We start from the raw sequence: 16,311 nt of genomic DNA, 5'->3' as shown, positions 1-16,311 counted from the left end.
TGGGTTACCAAGGTAGGAAAATCTTCATGGCATTATATTTTTTAGTATAGTTCCTGTTTATGGCCCTCATATTCCCTCTATGGAAGTCTGTTTTTCATCTCCACTGCACTCTTCCAGTTGGTGGAGTGAAAGGAATCTGTATAGATACATTGATGGGACGGCAAGGCAAGCTTTGTCGCACTTACATGACTATTCAGGATCCCTAGTGTATATTAGTTTACAGTTAACAATCATGTCATTGCTATTATAATGCCCAGAACATTATTATCACACCCAGAAGTCACCCAGAAGTGATTTGAAAGCCAGCTGGCCCTTGGATATACTCTGATCACATGCAGGAGTACATTGAGAATCTAGTTTGGGACATCCTTCTCAATGGATTTCAAAACCCACCATACTGAGACAATAGCCTAACATGCTTTTTTTTTTTTTTTTTTTTTTTTTTACATCAGCAATTGTGGCCTAAGCAGACATCTCCTTTTCCTCTTCCTGTCCCCGTCCCACTTCGGTCTTGTGCCTGCACACTCCACCAGTTGTTTAAGTCTGCTGACTTGTACTGAAGAATGAGAAGCAGCCTTATGAAAGAAATAGCTATTTTTTGTTTTTAGACAGAGTAGTTCTCTTTTATTTCTTGGTTTAAAGATAGTTGTGCTGGTCTAGAACCTGTCACTATACATGTTACATACTTCCTACTATTTTAATGGTTTTGTTAAAATAACTTTTATATCTCTAATTTTAAAGGTCCATAAAGAATCAAGAAATCTTGCAAAAAAGTATTAGTGAAGAAGTCTTGGACATCTGGTCTGGCACTGATCTGAATGTGAATTGTGGGCTGGACCACAATTTTGTGCCATTTTTATCAGCATTAAAATGTGAACAATATACATTCTCCTACTGCCAAACAGATAAAGAAAGACACTAATGGCACAGAAACAGAAAAAAGTGTTGAGTTTTGTTGCAATTTTTTTTCAGAAGAAGTTCAGGTCTTCCTAACAAACCTCACTTGCAGGAGCTAAGGCAGTGACTGCCATTATTTGCTGAAGGAGCCCAAGAGCAAGGTGGCACTTTTAATGCAGCTACAGCACAACTGCTTTAATGGACTCTTTAAGCAGCAACCCCTGATTCTCTCAAAATGGGGTCCCAGTTTTGATTTTATTCATGCCATGGATCCATACTTAGTGGTAGATTGTTATTGACTTGAAAGCCCTACTGGCATGAGCATTGGTAAATCTAATTAATAGACTCAATGAAGATTTTTATGAAAGTATGTCAGATTATTTTAGCTGAGCTGCTGTGGTTTCTTGCAATGAACCTGGTAGTTGTCTTCTAATGAGTCAATTCACTAATTTACTGACTAACCTGATATCACAGGCTGTTATTTTCTGTATTTAGGTTTATTTACACAGCCATTTAAAAATACTTACATGATGTCTTAAGGATTATGAGAATGACTTAAAAAGGCATCTCAATTTGATGCAGCAATCTCAGTATGCAGTATGAATGTGAAAGGCAAAGCTTCAAAGTGAACAGGAATATAAATGATGCTACTGTGAATTCTAGTGTTTGTGAACGTGAACAGATACATCCTACATCTTAGGTGTTACTAAAATTAGAAGGTCTTTCTTTGGGGACGCTGAGAAGGCAGTTTTCCCCACTGGGCAATAGGAATGTAAAAATACCCTCTACATGATTGTAGAGAGCACAACACTGTGCTGTTCAGTGATGTCTAGTACTCTGCTGTGAGGTCAGTATTCACAGTGGCAGTCAACAGCCACTGCAGGTAGTGGCTTTTGAATAAAAGGTCATGTTTTTCAATAGCCTCATTCTGACTGAAAGCCTGAAAGCTTCTTGGAACTTCTTGATCTCTGCAGTATAAAACCAGAATTAAAGGAGAAACAAGAGTTTGAGAGGTAGATACACAGTCTGCAATAATCTCTTCAGGACATCAAATCCCCTGTTCACTTGAGACCTGGGGAGAAACCCTATCCCAGCAGAAGTTGGTGTGAGTTTTTCATTGACTTCAAGAGATTCAAGATTTATACTTGACAGTTTAAGAATAAAATCTATGAAGTCCACATCTCTCTGTGTGTTCTGGGAGTTTATTGTTACCATAATGGAAGTCAGCACTTCCCCCACAGTGCTGAGTAAAAAGCATTCCAGCTGAGTAAGAATTAGACCTTATAATTAGGGTTTTTCAGACAGATGGAATCACAATCTACACAGACCAGAAGGTATTTATTACAGAAAACAGCTCTAATTCCATATTACCATGTTTTTGTAAAGTCTGAGTTTCAGATTTGTTTTATTCCTTTTAAGCCATTCCATCTTCCCTATCCAGAGCACAGTACAGTGCCAGTGGAATTCCCCTTACCTGGCTTTATATTGCAACAGCATGAGTTCATGCTCTTTGCTTAGGCTGCCTTTTTCTCTTTGAAACATAATGGGCACTTTTGGAGTGCAGTTCTCCTGGTCTGTTTTGGATGCAGGAAGAGACTCAAATGGTGCTGATAAAATTTTCAATCTCCCTTCAGAGGGATGGCAAATATGTGGCAGAAATCAACTCTCCAAATGGCATTTTTTGGCAGTATCTCAGTCACGTCCTTACTTGTTCTGCTCTTCCTGTTTGCACTTAGTTTTGCTGCTGGATAAAGCCAGAGTCACCAAGTATATCTCTGTGACTAAAGAAGGATGATCTTTGGTTTGCTGACTGTTTTGGCCCAGCCTGGAACTTCCTTACCCTAGAAGAACATTCAAAAGCATCAGTAACCCAAAATGTACAAACCTCAATAATTTTCAAATGACACAAAAAATACTTTGACCCCAAGCAAAGTCATGTGTATAGAGTTTTAGCTTAAAGCAAAGTCTCTTTTATATACACATGAAGGAGTCTCTAAATGTTCTTGCAAACAGAAATATGTTGAAAGTGAAATGCCTTGGTGTTAAAAAATGGTTTTAGCCACTGTTTTGTAAAATCCAGTTCTGTGTTTGCAGAGCTGACCGGAGCTGCAACGCTGCATATATCCAAGCAACACTCTATAATTAGGAATCAACCTATCCTTCTCATCTACAGAAGTCAATCCTGTAGATGTCTAGATAATGTCACAGGCCTCACAAAGGACAGTGGTAACTTTTTAAAAGTTTTTCATCACGATCACAGTAGTTAGAGCATTCAGTGGTGGCTCAGATATGAGACCCTTCAGATATAAGGAGTAATTTACAGATAGTATCTTCCAATGTAAAAAGCTGAAGGAGACTTTCCCTAGAAACCCCAATTTGCTCATGCTTATGCTTCCAACACGTTTTTCAGTCAGCGTTTCAAATGACCCTGCAACTTGGAAGACAGCTCTCAATTTTTGAGTAGTGCTCTAAGCATTTGGCTCGTGGCCAAAGCAGAACATACCACATAGGAGGCAACATAGGGGCACGTATGTTATCTGTGTAACATGTCCATTGGAAAGGCTTGTGTCCTAGTAAAAGTTTCAAACTCCCAGGGAATATTCACAGCTGACAGCTCTTGGTGAAGGAAGTCCTCTCCGAACAGCATTAAGTTCAGGCAAGTGCCTCCTCCTAGCTCGCTCCGCTGGCTTGCCGGGATGTTTCCTGCCCAGTTCCCATAAATAGGTTCCTCCGTGCATTTCCTAGAAGCTGGCCTTCCCGGAGCGGGGGGCGCGGGCGGGCGTGCCGGGGCCGCGCCATTGGCGGCCAGGGAGGTGTATCCCGCGCCCGGCTCGCGGTTGGCTGCGGCGCGGGGCGGTGGCGCCGCCGGACATCGGCCGGAGGAGGGACCGGGGCCGCCCGGCCGTGCCTGCCGCCGCCCCGCTGCCCGAGGTAGGTTCGGCGCTGCCCGGCGCTCCGGGTGCCAGCAAGCACTGCCCGGTGCCCTCCGCCCCCGCTCACACCGCTTCTCCCCCTGCCCGCCGCCTCTCTGCCTTTCCCTGACGCTCCCCAGGGATTTTTTCCCCTCCCGCGCGTCGCCCCTGCTTGCGGGAGGCCCCTTGCTGTGCTGCTTGGCACTGTCTTAGCCCCGGTGATGCTCGGGGTGCGGTCACCCGCTCCCAGCACGGGCCAGCAGGGACCGGCGCGGTGCGGCCCCGCGGTCACTCGACGTGTTGGGGAGGCCGGGAAGGGTTCCCAGCTCTGCAGGCTTGCAATGCTAAAGCTAGTTTCACTTTTACAAGGGGATATGGGTATCTCTGTGGCTGAGCCTCAGCATACACAGCGAGGCATACAGACCAACTTCTAGCCTGCCAGAGGTCACCCGACTGTTTGCTCCTTGCCCGGACTCCCACGATCCCAGTGCAGGGCAGTGCACTTCTGCTGGAAGGCGTCACTTCTCTCCTTGTGCAAGTCTTCTGTGAGAGGGAAATTAGCTTCACTGCAGGCTTGGGTATGAGGTGCAGTGTTTTAGTATGAACTGCTCTCATGGTTATATTTTAGCGTGCAGAGATAGTGAGATAGTGTGACAAGGCTTCTTTTCTGAGTGGCATCATCATGCTCTTTGAGAACCCTCTTAGCATGCTGAAGAGAAGTGTCACAAAATACCTCCAACTTCAGTACAGTAACCTCTGCTGGTGGAAAAATGTAGCAATGGTAGGAAGACCACACTTCGAGCTATTGTAGATGACTGTGTGCTTCTGTTCATGCTTTCCTTCATGTGCTAGTCCCTCTGTTTCAGCAAGCCTGGAGTTAAACAGGACCTCTGGAGTCTTTAGGAGTATAGAGATACTACAAGTTTGAGGCATGAGGACAAACAGGATTTTCCAAGTGATTCAGATACAGAGATTCATGTATTATCAATTAAAATTGTGTTGGAAACAAAGTTCACATCTCTGAAGCTTATCTCTGAGATTCACATCTTTTAATTGCATAAGTATCTGAAGGCCTTAGGCTCCTGGGTACTTGATGCTGGACCTGACAGCGTCCCCGCAGAAGTAAACAGTAGGATTCACTGGGAGTGAAGAGGATGAGACAGAAAATAAAGGGGTTTTCCTCTGCAGGTCCTAGGAATCTGTCCAAGTGAAGCTTTTCCACTTTGCAGAAAATTTGTATTAGGGAGAAACCTGTTGTTCCTGGCCACACATATGCTGACTGCTAGGCGGTAGCTAAGGTCTTGGCCTTATCTTCCATTTTTTGCCTGTGTAAGAATTAGCTGTGTAAAAATACTTAGTGTTGGGCTTTCTCTTTTAATCAACTGCTTGCCATATAGCCTGTATTCTGCTTTTTTTCTGTGTGTTTGTTACTTCTGACTGTTCTTGATGCAAATTTTGATGGTCTTTGCATGTTTATGGTGGCAAATGAATATAATTGGTAATTTTAAGTTTCCAGAATTCTTTTAAAGCCTTGTAGTTAAAAATTTGCTGAATAGGACACATTAAAAGCCTTCCTTTTCAGTAATCAAAACAACTAGTAAAATTGAAAATTTGTAAGGACACCTCATCAGATCAAGATGCAACAAAGTTAATGGAAATTGAATTAATGTCTCACAAAAGTAAGGTGTAACTAGAGTATGAAGTATCTGGATTGTGTTTTACAGCAGATGCCAAAGGAGACCAGAACTTTTGCACAAACATTGTCTGAATTGTACACGTACCTGTATTATTTTATTACTTTGTCTTTGCTGCCATCAGGCTTTACCATGCTCCGAGCCTTTAGTCACACGAATGGTAGGTGTGTGTTCCACCATGCTAAGTGTTGGCATCATCGTAAGTCTGTGCTGGCAATCAGGAGGGAAGATGTCAATGCATGGGAAAGAAGAGCACCTCTAGCACCAAAGCATGTTAAGGAGTTGACAAAGATGGGATACAAGGTCTTGGTGCAGCCGTCAAACCGGAGAGCCATCCATGAAAGGGTAAGGTCCCATTTTGAGAGACAAAAGCAAAACCATAGTTCAGTTGTTAACCACAGTACATAGGAGAAATAATATTCAAAGGCTATTTATGAGAAAACATACTAAAAAAAACCTCCCAGAAACATTAAATTTTGTTGCTAAATAAGGAGTCATTTGCTAGTGGAAAGGAAAAAGAATAGTTTGTTTAGCCTTTTAACGTAATGTTGGCACCATGGTGGGTTTTTGGAGTTGTTTTTATTTATTTATTGTCCTGTCATTACTCTCCCTAGAAGTTCTAGGTTCTCTTGAAGTGGAAACTTGGGAATTCCTTTAACATTGTTGTTTTTGTCTTCTGTTTGTATGAAGGCAAGAGCTCTAAAAACCCCCTGTATTTCTTAAAAGAACAGGAAAGACAAATCTGGTGAATTCCACTCTTGCTTCAATCCCTTTCCTCATGTGAAATGAAGAGAGATTTTTTTTCTTTAATTCTGTGAGTTTCAGGACAGAGAGCTTTTACTGTTCTTGTAGCAGCATTAATGCTGTGCTGTAAGATAACTGATAAAACAGAAATTGAAACAAAAATGGGGAATTAGTGATTACTTGCACATACCACCTTTTAATTAAGGCACAGTGCTTTTTTCATCAGAGCACAGATCATCCTATGTAAACATATTTCCTTAGAAATCATTCTTCAGCTTGGATTTAGGCTTATACAATTTTATAAAATCACATGTCATCAGTCTTCATATTTTTGAATTTTTCATATTTCTCTAAATGTATTTCCAAGTATTTGAACACCTTACAAAGGACTATTCATTATTGCAATACTACAGGGTACTTTAAATTTAGTAAAATATCCTTTTTGTAGTCTGTAAATTTAAGATGAAGTATTTTACTAACACATAATTATAATTTGGCCTCATATAATAGGATAATAGCATGGTAATTCAATTTAATACTTGATACCTCTTTATCGAAGAATTTTGTGAATGTATCACATGCAGTAACTTGTTTCTGCTTGGAAGAATTATTTAATTTTCCTCTGTTCTAGTTGCTAATATGCTGAGATCTGAATCTGAAAAAACAGAGAAATTTTCTTTGATTTTTCTATTTCATAGGAGTACGTCAAAGCAGGTGCCATTATTCAAGAAGATATTTCTGAGGCTTCTCTGATAATAGGTGTGAAGAGACCTCCGGAGGACAAATTAATCCCCAAAAAGAACTATGCCTTCTTCTCTCACACTATTAAAGCCCAAGAGGCAAACATGCCCCTTTTGGATGAGATTTTAAGACAGGTAAATTGTGTCATTTTGAAGGCCATTGTCAGTTAACATTGGGTGGAAACTGAATGCTTAAGTGTGGTCAAAAGCTTGCTGCCTAGTATAGTTACTTCCAGCAAACGTGGATGGCTGATGAGGACAGTTTCCAGTACCCTTTCCTGAAACTGAGTATTTCTTGCTCAGAGGATCTTGTGTTTGCAGTGTTATTCTCTTCATGTGTGTAAGGCAGACGAATTGTGAGCATGGTGTGCTCAAGAAAGGCTCTTTCTCTCTGAGCATGAGGAGTTCTTGGAAAGTTACTAAGCTGGAGTGCATATTGGTCATTTCAGAGGAAGGCAGCCAGTTCACTCAGAAATGAGCAACTTTTGGCAGAGGATGTGAATGGGCCTGCAGCTGCTGGAGTGGCACGCTGGGGAGCTCTGTGCAAAGAGGGCATGGGCAGTGCAGAGAGTCTTCAAAACAAGAATTCAGTGCAACTGTTATGTTTTTATACTTAACTCCTGTTATGATATATTTGCCTATCTTATCTTATCCATCAGACTCTATCATGAAGAATGACAAAGGTGCGTGAAAAGGTAGCTCCTGGGAGAACAACGTGCCACAAACTGCATCCACTGAAAATGTTAATACTCAGTTTGCTGTGTATTTTCAGGAAATTCGACTGTTTGACTATGAAAAAATGGTTGATCATAAAGGAATGCGAGTTGTGGCCTTTGGAAAGTGGGCTGGTGTAGCAGGTATAGTGTATAAAGTAAAGGCAGGCTTCCAACAAGTGACTTCCTGTAATACTTCTGGTTGTCTGTGCTTCCTGAAAGTTGAGGCTTGCGATGTGTTTTTAACTGCATTTTTAATTATTGCTTTTAACAGCCTTTTTCCATTCCAGTTTGTGCCTCCTACTTTTATGAGATGGCATGTCAAACAGTCATGTGGATTCCTGACAAATCTAATATTTTTTGTTGTCGTCTTCAAGTCCTGTTTGTCCATTGAACTAATCTGGAGCAGACTAAAGATCAAGAGATCAACTGATTAGGCTTTTGATAAAAAAAAAGGGCTGCTGTCCATCCCGAGAGCTTGAACAACATCTGTTTGTTACTGTTATGCATTAAATCTCTTTTTTGTGAGGCGTGGCTCTCATTTCTTTCTACTGAGCTTCAATGCTGTTTCTTCAGGAGACTCTTCTATTTCCTTCTTTGGAATCTGGTGATGTGGATACACCTCATAAAAGGATATCTGAATGTTAAATACTGCTTAAATGCATAATGGGCCAAGAGCAAGTTTAAGGTCATGGACTGCTATTAAGTTTCTCCTTCTCTGGTTTTATGTAGATTTTCTTTAGAAGTAAAGTATTGATATAAAAACATGGGAAAAAATATCCGGGATGATTTGAGGCTTCAGTCTGTCTCTGCAGTTTCTAACTGTGCATATTTGTAGTTAAGACTGATGGTCCGATTTTTTTTTTTTTTTTAACAACAGGAATGATCAACATTCTGCATGGGTTGGGTTTACGATTTTTAGCCCTGGGTCATCACACTCCTTTCATGGTAAGAGTATGTGTGTATGTATTTTTCTTTAGCTAAATAACCTTTTGGCATCTGCTAATTATCTGTATTTGAATATGGAAAATATCTTGATGGTTCTGTGCCTTTGATTTCAGCACATTGGGATGGCACATAACTACAGGAATAGCAGTCAGGCTGTGCAGGCAGTACGGGATGCCGGGTATGAAATTTCACTGGGACTGATGCCAAAGTCAGTGGGGCCCTTAACATTTGTGTTTACAGGCACTGGTAATGTTTCTAAGGTAAGAATTGTCTTCAAGATGAAATGTTATATTATTGTTAATAGAAATTCTTGGCATTTGATCTGTATCAGGTTAAATGGGTTGATGGTTTCATTTTGTTTGCCAGGACTTCACATTTTCCTTTGCCAGTAACTATTTTTAAGTACCATAAACTAAAATGTTTAATATGAGATCATGCCTGCCAAGGCTGACATGGTAACTTCTTATCATGAAACATGGATTAAATCTTACTGTTCCTGTCCCCTTTCCAACCTGTATGATTTCTGTCCCATTCTCTCCCCCCTCTTGACTCTGTGCTCACAAGGTATGTTGAATCATTTCATTAAAGCATGGGGGAAAGAATAATTTTTTCCAACACTTGCTGAGTTTTTATATCTCTATAGAATTGTCTTGGCTTACAAGTAGTGGACTTCAGGGCTATTTTCTGTGACACAGGGAAAAGACTTACCCCTGTTTTAGGCAACAAAGATCAGTTAACAAGGCTCCAGCTATAAAGTGAAATCATTGCCTGCATAAATATGTTCTTTCTAGCCAAAAGGATTGTGTGTCTGAAAAGCTTTTGGTTGTGATCACAGCTCATTGGGGAAGTAATCTTCTAGTTCTTGGCCTTTAGAACAGCCTGGTTGATGAGGAGTGGCTTCAGGGATCTTTCCTAAAGAGAAGCTGCTCAGAGTGGCAGCAAAACTCTCTATTGTGGCTGAGTTGAGGCCTTCCAGCTCAGCCATTAGAAATAAGAACCAGGCATCGGATTGTGGTTTAGGCATTCTGCAGTAGTGGGGAATGATGTAAATTCCTTGCACATAATGCTCAGGCAGCTTAGTTTTGGGTAAGCAGGAGTATGTGTGAAATAGTGTGTACATCTCTGAAGATGTTCTCTGGCAGGGCTGTCAGATTGTTTGTGGCATTTTTATATTTGTTTTCAAACACCAAATGAGCAGTGTTACATTCCATTTATGGTCTACTTATTCTAAATCCTACTTCATGGTTTTAGGGTGCTCAAGAAATGTTCAGTGCTCTCCCATGTGAGTTTGTGGAACCACATGAGTTAAAGGAAGTTTCCAGATCTGGAGGTATGCAGTGGTAATAGTGATTGAAAACATTGGAACCCTTTTTGTTGAAGTATAAGAGCTAATTTTTTTTTTTTTTTTTTTTTTTTTTTTGGACTTCAGACCTCAGGAAAGTCTATGGAACAGTGTTAAGTCGTCACCATCATCTTGTAAGGAAACGTGATGGACTGTATGATCCAGCAGACTATGATAAAAATCCAGAAAATTACATTTCTCGCTTTCACATTGATGTGAGCATTTCTTCTGTTCTTTTATGAAAGGTTTTCCACAGAGTGTTTGTAGTCACTACACTTTTGCATATTCACTGAGAGGGCATTAACTTAAAATGCTAGACCAGGTGCTTTCAGCTTCTTAAAGTTCTAGGTGAGAACATCAGGCATCTGTTACTTTCTTTGCAGGTTGCACCCTACACAACTTGTTTAATTAATGGCATATACTGGGAACAGAATACTCCTCGCTTACTGAGTCGGCAGGACACTCAGAAGCTGCTGGTGCCAGTTAAATCTGCTGCTGCTGCAACGGACGGCTGTCCTGAACTACCACACAAGTAAGATAAGACACCTCATTTCACTTGTAACAATTTTGCAGCACCATGATTAACGTGTAATGTTAGGCAGTTTCACCACAGTATCTAGTAAATGATTCTGTTTCTTTTACATTGTTCCTTCTTGCATGTTTTACAGTGCCCCGTTGATTTTGCTCTTGTTGTTTTGTGCTTTGCAGTCTTGTTTTCACAGTTTGTAGTTTTTGAAAACATCTCAGTACAAATGACTGATAGGAATCAGCTGTCTTTCTGCAGAGGTAGTTCTGCCACTGATCTTCATACAGAATCCAATACAAACAAAAGTGTGATATCTGGGAATGTACCTACAGCACCAGTATTGGTAGAAGTTTCTATGCCTGAGCAGAGTTTATGGGAAACTTCTTCCTACCCTGTCATTTGGCTTGTACAAGTTCAGTAACTGTTCCTTAGCACCTCTTATTTCCGCAGCAAGTAGTGGAAATGCTTCACAACCCTAAATAGTTTTAAGGATAGAATGTGGGGTGCAAATCAAGGGTTAGTCTCCTCTCAGTGTGGGTGGGAGCCACCCTTTCTCTAATAGCCGTCAGAGATTTGAGGACGACATGAAAATGTATCCTGGTGAGGAATCAGGTCTCTTCTCTGCTGGCTCTTGACACCTTTCTTTCTCTCACATGACAAATAAAGAATTGAAGAGTTAACCTTCAGTGGAGCCAGAGGTTGTGCATTAGGCTAATGAATGCTCCACCTGCGCCTGCTGTCTCTGAACTGGTAAGAGGCAGCTACTTCTTCAGGCTTCCCTTTATGATGGGGAAGTTAGTTTCATGCAGGACTGCCCAGGCACAGCTTGAGGGAATTGGTAGATGGAAAATGAACGGGAGGTGTTAACAGCACATGGGATGGAGAAAAAAGATCATGGGTGAATGGATTCTGTCAGTCTTTCTCTCCATGAAGCTGGATGCTGTTGATATGAATGCAAACCTAGCACCAGATTTCCACTGTATTTCTGGATACCATTGTTTGTGTTTTGTTGACTTCTAAATGGGTTGAGATGAAGGAGGCTACAAGTCGGATAGATCTTCTCACATTTCTTTTATTTCCTGTTCACTTTTGTCCTTTTATACCTGTGTTTCTTAGTAATTTGTATAATGCTCTGTTCCACAGTCTTTTTATTTTAATTGCTTTAGACTTCTGGCGATATGTGACATTTCGGCAGATACTGGAGGATCTATAGAATTTATGACTGAGTGTACAACAATTGACAACCCATTTTGTATGTATGATGCTGACCAGCATATTACTCATGACAGGTGGGAGAGCCCTTACTTTTTATTGTTTTCCATTGTAACTTTTAGAGTGAAATGTTATATTGAAAAAATCATGCACTTAAAACACTTCTGAAAGGTGCTACCTTTCAGGTATTAAGAAGTAGTTGAGAAAAGCTATTTTCTCTCTTTCAGTGTTGAAGGCTCAGGGATTCTGATGTGTTCCATTGACAATCTGCCAGCTCAGCTTCCTATAGAAGCAACAGAGTATTTTGGGGATATGCTTTTCCCTTATATTGAAGAGATGGTAAGGTCTTATGTATCTGACAAGAAGGTAAAAGGCTCAGAATTTGGTGTGCTTGTTTATTGCTTTTCTGGTCTCCTGTATACATTCAAAAGGAATCTGCTGTAGAACATAACTGCCTTTGTACTTCAAAACAAGAAAAAAGCTTTTGAAGTCTTGAGGCAATCCTCTGAAAAGGCAACATGTGAATGAGACATGAGTGACCTGGATGTCTTAGAGATTTGTCAAGGACACTTTCTGTAGGCAGGAAACAGGCTCTGGCAGGTAGTTCATTGCTTCTGGACCCTGCAGTACATGTATACGTCTGATTTTCTTGGGCACTCAACAATCCCTCACAGTCAGACTCCTGTTTGAATGCCTGTATTTTCCTAAAAGTCAAGAGATGCTGGTTGCGGCCAGAAGTATTTCAAATGTACAAGTTATTGGCATTGTTGCATGCATTTAAATGTTACTTAAAATCTTAACATTTTACTTTGAAAAATATTTGGTAATAAAATGACCTGATTTGAAATAACTCGTCTCTACAGCTGCTATCAGAAGGCTCAGAACCTCTTGAAAAACAGAATTACTCACCTGTTGTTCGAGATGTAAGTTTTGCAGTTTGGCACTCTTCTTGTCTTCCCCTGCTTTGAAACATAGAGATACATAAAGCCCTCAAAATTTGTTTCATATGTTTCCAGGCTGTGATTGCATCCAATGGCGCACTGACACCTAAGTATCAATATATCCAGAAACTGAGAGAGAGCAGGTAATATAGGTTCTTAAAGTTTATTTGGTTCAGGATTTAAAAAGTCACCTTGTCTGCATTCTGTCTCCCCTTTTGCATTCATTTATTGTTGTGTCTTGCTGGAATGCATCTATATTGCACTGTGTCTAAGTGTCTTCTAGCTTGATGATCTCCTTATTTCTTTATTGCACATTGCCTAAATCATTAACACGTTAGTAACTTATATTGAAGCTGAGAAGGTGGTCATTTTTCTCTTTCTTGCATTATGAAAACTGTTTTACCAGAGGCAGAAAACAGCCACATGCTCGTATTACTCTGTTACTCCTTGCCCTTTTGAAATGGATGTAATATACAGTCATTTGAAAGGAATGGCTGAAAGCAAAGGCTCTTGAATATACCTTGAATCTAGTTACTTCTTGTATGGCTCAAGTACTGTGCTGGGTAGCACTGTTCTGTGACTGGATGTATTGGGGAGACTCTGAGACTCTCAGATTTTTGTTATATTCATGTACCTACAGCTTCAGCTACCACTTCATCCACACCCTGTCACAGCAGTTACGTGCCAGTGGTAGACTTGAGTGAATTAAGCTAACAAAAGTATAAATAACTTGGAAATCCTTTCCCTTCCCCTTGCCCCTTACTATTAACAAGCATCTATAGTTTACATATGAAAAATGCTAATTTCACAATAAGTGGGTTCAGGTTCATGGTCAGTGACAGCTGCACTGTATATCATATAAAAACTTAAATTGGTCTGACCATAAGCACTACATGGACTATGCACTAAAAACATAGTGTGTTAACTTCAGCATCTCAAACCCCTCCAATTTCCTTTGGGAACTTTGGGACTTCTGGTTATGAACTTGTGCATGATGAACTATGGGTGCATTTTCCGCACTAAGTAATGTTCTATTTGCTTCTCAGAAGCTCCAGCTCGTAGTGATTTTTGTTCTGTGCTCTTTGATAGACCCCCTCAAGAGGCCATTTCAATAACAAATTTTTTTTTTCCTCACACAGTGCGATGATCTGATTTTTTTTTTAGCTTCCTCCATAATCACTTGCATGGTCTTGTGTGAACTACCATGAGAATCTGGAGATTTCATTCCCAAGGGTGTTTTTGTGGGTAGATTTTTGATACTTCTGCAGATCTGTGTGTTGCGTGTGATATTTATTTGTCCATTGGTGGTGTTCACTTAGCTGTCAGAAAAGCAGAACCTGCTATTAATACCCTCCTTTATTTTGCCACCTTCAGAGGTGATGCAAATGAAAGCAGGGTTTTACTGCTTAGGGTGTGATGGTTTAGCTCTCGTTGAGAGCCTGTAGGAGTAATGTGGCTTGTTTTCACTCTAACAAAGTACTGTGCGGTGTCCAGTTTAGTTTCGGAGGGTTCTACTTAGACTAATTGCCAATAGTCCTTCAAGTCTGTGAGTACTTCAGACATAGTTCAGCTCATACAGTCTGGCTGTTCTGTCTTGGGTGCCATTAGATTTACCAAACAAACTCATCTACATCTTTGCACCCTTACTGGCTTCTTGGCTACTACTGCTTTCTCACCCACAGCTGCAAAGGCACATCACATTAACAATGTTATTGTTATTTGTACATAGATTAACGTAACTGAATTATTTAAACTCATTTATAGAGAATAGGCATAATCTGGAGCTGTGTAGATTCTGTTCCCATACTTGATGGGTCATTTGGCACCTCATGTTTTTGCCTGTCCTAGAGTAAACATGCTGTGTTTGATTCAAGCGTGACTTCATTCTAGACACTAGAAAAGTTTTTAATAAATACTACAAGTTGGATTGCAAAATCCAGCTTGCTTTCATATAGGAATCTTCCCTTCATCAACACTCCCTACCTCTTCTGCTCCCTAAAGCATGGAGAGGAATTCTTCTCTTCCCCTGCCCATAAAGGTACAGCTGTGGAAGGTGTTCTATTAGAATTGATAGGAGGAGGAGGAAAGTCCTTGGGGTTGCCATATGAAAGTATATGATGGGCTTAGAAGGCTTTCTGTGACTGTATTAAATAATGATTTAATTTTTTTAAAAAATCAGATCTGTAAAGTTTTTATGAAAGTAAAAATTTCCAGTAATCTATAGTAATAATTTTGATTGGAGAGTTGATACATTGATACATACAATACAGATTTAATGATCTGAAAATAATGACTTTAAAAAAAGTCTCTGAAATAGGAGGGAAGGAGGATGGAACATCTGAAATTTTTGGGATTTAATTCAAACTTGACAGTACTGATACAGTAGGCTGGAATGTGCTTCAGACAGGTGATACAGATGTATTTGGTATTGATTTAACTCTCTTCACTCAGAGTAGTCTTTCAGTGCTATTGTTCGAGGCCTTGTGCCCCTAAATGTACTCAGATACTTCCTGCCATGCTTTAGGTTGGACAACAGCGGTCTTGTCTTGCTGTTAGGGATTGCCCTGGGAAGCTTCAACATTGTCTATCATTGTTATGGCAATTTTTGAAATGAAAAAACACAACATTGACTTTTGGATGCCATGAGAAGCCTCGAAAACATTTGAACCAAATATTATTTAGCAGACATATGGTTGGTCCTCTTCTAAGGTCAGCAGGTTTTAGCAGAGTGGACATCGTCTTATCAGCTAGAGGTCAGGATTCTTTCTGAGGCATAATCTGCAATGCTGGTATAAACTCTTAGTGGACAAAGGGAAAACGAGGATCTTGCTTATATGTTTATGAAGATTCCCATGAGACTGTATCTTTGAAAGTCCTATCTATTTATTGAAATTTATTTTCAGGGTATGGGATAAATAAAGCCAAACCTCATTCTCCATTAATTAAATTAAATGATAGGGCAGTGAACAGCTTTCTTCAAAAATAAGAAGTACTCTAAGAATTCTTTTTATTTGCTGTCCTGGGGTGACTTTATGATGTGTATCCCATGTCGCTGCTCTATGCCCAGAAATTAACTTTGTGCCTTTCTATGCCTCTAAACTGAGCCTGAGAGGGGGAAGGAAAAACTGAGCAAAACTTTTTCAAAGCAGTTTGCAGCTTGTTCAAGGTCACACAGAGATAGCAATTTTTCCCAGCTGCAGCAGGGGAGCGAGGAAGCACCCGGCTTGCTGCTTTCCAGTCAGCTTTTGGCCAGTTGTTTCAGTTTCCTTTTCTCTGGAGAGAGACTGAGAGTTGAACTTTGCTTTTCCTTCCCTGGAATTTCGGATTTTCTCCCTTTTCTACTGGACTGCTTCAACCTCAGAGCACATCAGGAGGACTTTCCACCGGGCACAGAGGGCCTGGCCCTGGGCCAAGCCCCAGCTCCGAGGAGACCAAAGGGAGGACTCTAACACTTTTTCCCAGGTTTTTTCTCCACAGCGAGAGATTTTATTATTTAGCATTATTTTCCTTTTCCCATGTGTTTGTTAAATAAATAGTTTTTATCTCTTTCACTTTCCTTCGAGGAAAATTTATTTTTTCCCGAACCTGGTGGGGGAGGGGTGGTTGTGCCTTCTCTCAGAGGATATATTTCTAAATTTGCCC

At 40.5% G+C, this 16,311-nt stretch overlaps 1 protein-coding gene across 3 annotated transcripts in view; it reads left to right on the top strand.

The window, feature by feature from the left end:
• The first annotated feature begins 3,752 nt into the window (after nt 1–3,752).
• The window catches only part of AASS (aminoadipate-semialdehyde synthase), a 30,518-nt gene continuing 17,959 nt past the window's right edge, over nt 3,753–16,311 (top strand). The window contains exons 1-13 of one of the 3 annotated variants that reach the window (XM_042018131.1): nt 3,753–3,828; nt 5,628–5,848; nt 6,946–7,122; nt 7,760–7,844; nt 8,581–8,648; nt 8,762–8,908; nt 9,900–9,978; nt 10,078–10,205; nt 10,374–10,522; nt 11,683–11,805; nt 11,956–12,067; nt 12,592–12,651; nt 12,745–12,812. In XM_042018131.1, coding sequence (XP_041874065.1) covers nt 5,636–5,848; nt 6,946–7,122; nt 7,760–7,844; nt 8,581–8,648; nt 8,762–8,908; nt 9,900–9,978; nt 10,078–10,205; nt 10,374–10,522; nt 11,683–11,805; nt 11,956–12,067; nt 12,592–12,651; nt 12,745–12,812 — 1,409 coding nt within the window. In that variant the 5' untranslated portion in view covers nt 3,753–3,828; nt 5,628–5,635. Of the gene's footprint in view, nt 3,829–3,914; nt 5,849–6,945; nt 7,123–7,759; nt 7,845–8,580; nt 8,649–8,761; nt 8,909–9,899; nt 9,979–10,077; nt 10,206–10,373; nt 10,523–11,682; nt 11,806–11,955; nt 12,068–12,591; nt 12,652–12,744; nt 12,813–16,311 lie in introns of those variants that run through there. The other 2 variants (XM_042018130.1, XM_042018132.1) reach the window with 2 other exon arrangements.

Source organism: Corvus kubaryi, unplaced genomic scaffold (genome assembly GCF_017639235.1).
Source record: "Corvus kubaryi isolate FWS band 111438036 unplaced genomic scaffold, C.kubaryi_AGA036_p1.0 137, whole genome shotgun sequence".
NCBI classification, from domain to species: domain Eukaryota; kingdom Metazoa; phylum Chordata; class Aves; order Passeriformes; family Corvidae; genus Corvus; species Corvus kubaryi.
The sequence above is the reverse complement of the archived record's forward strand: the minus strand, read 5'-3'. Positions and strand labels throughout refer to the sequence as shown.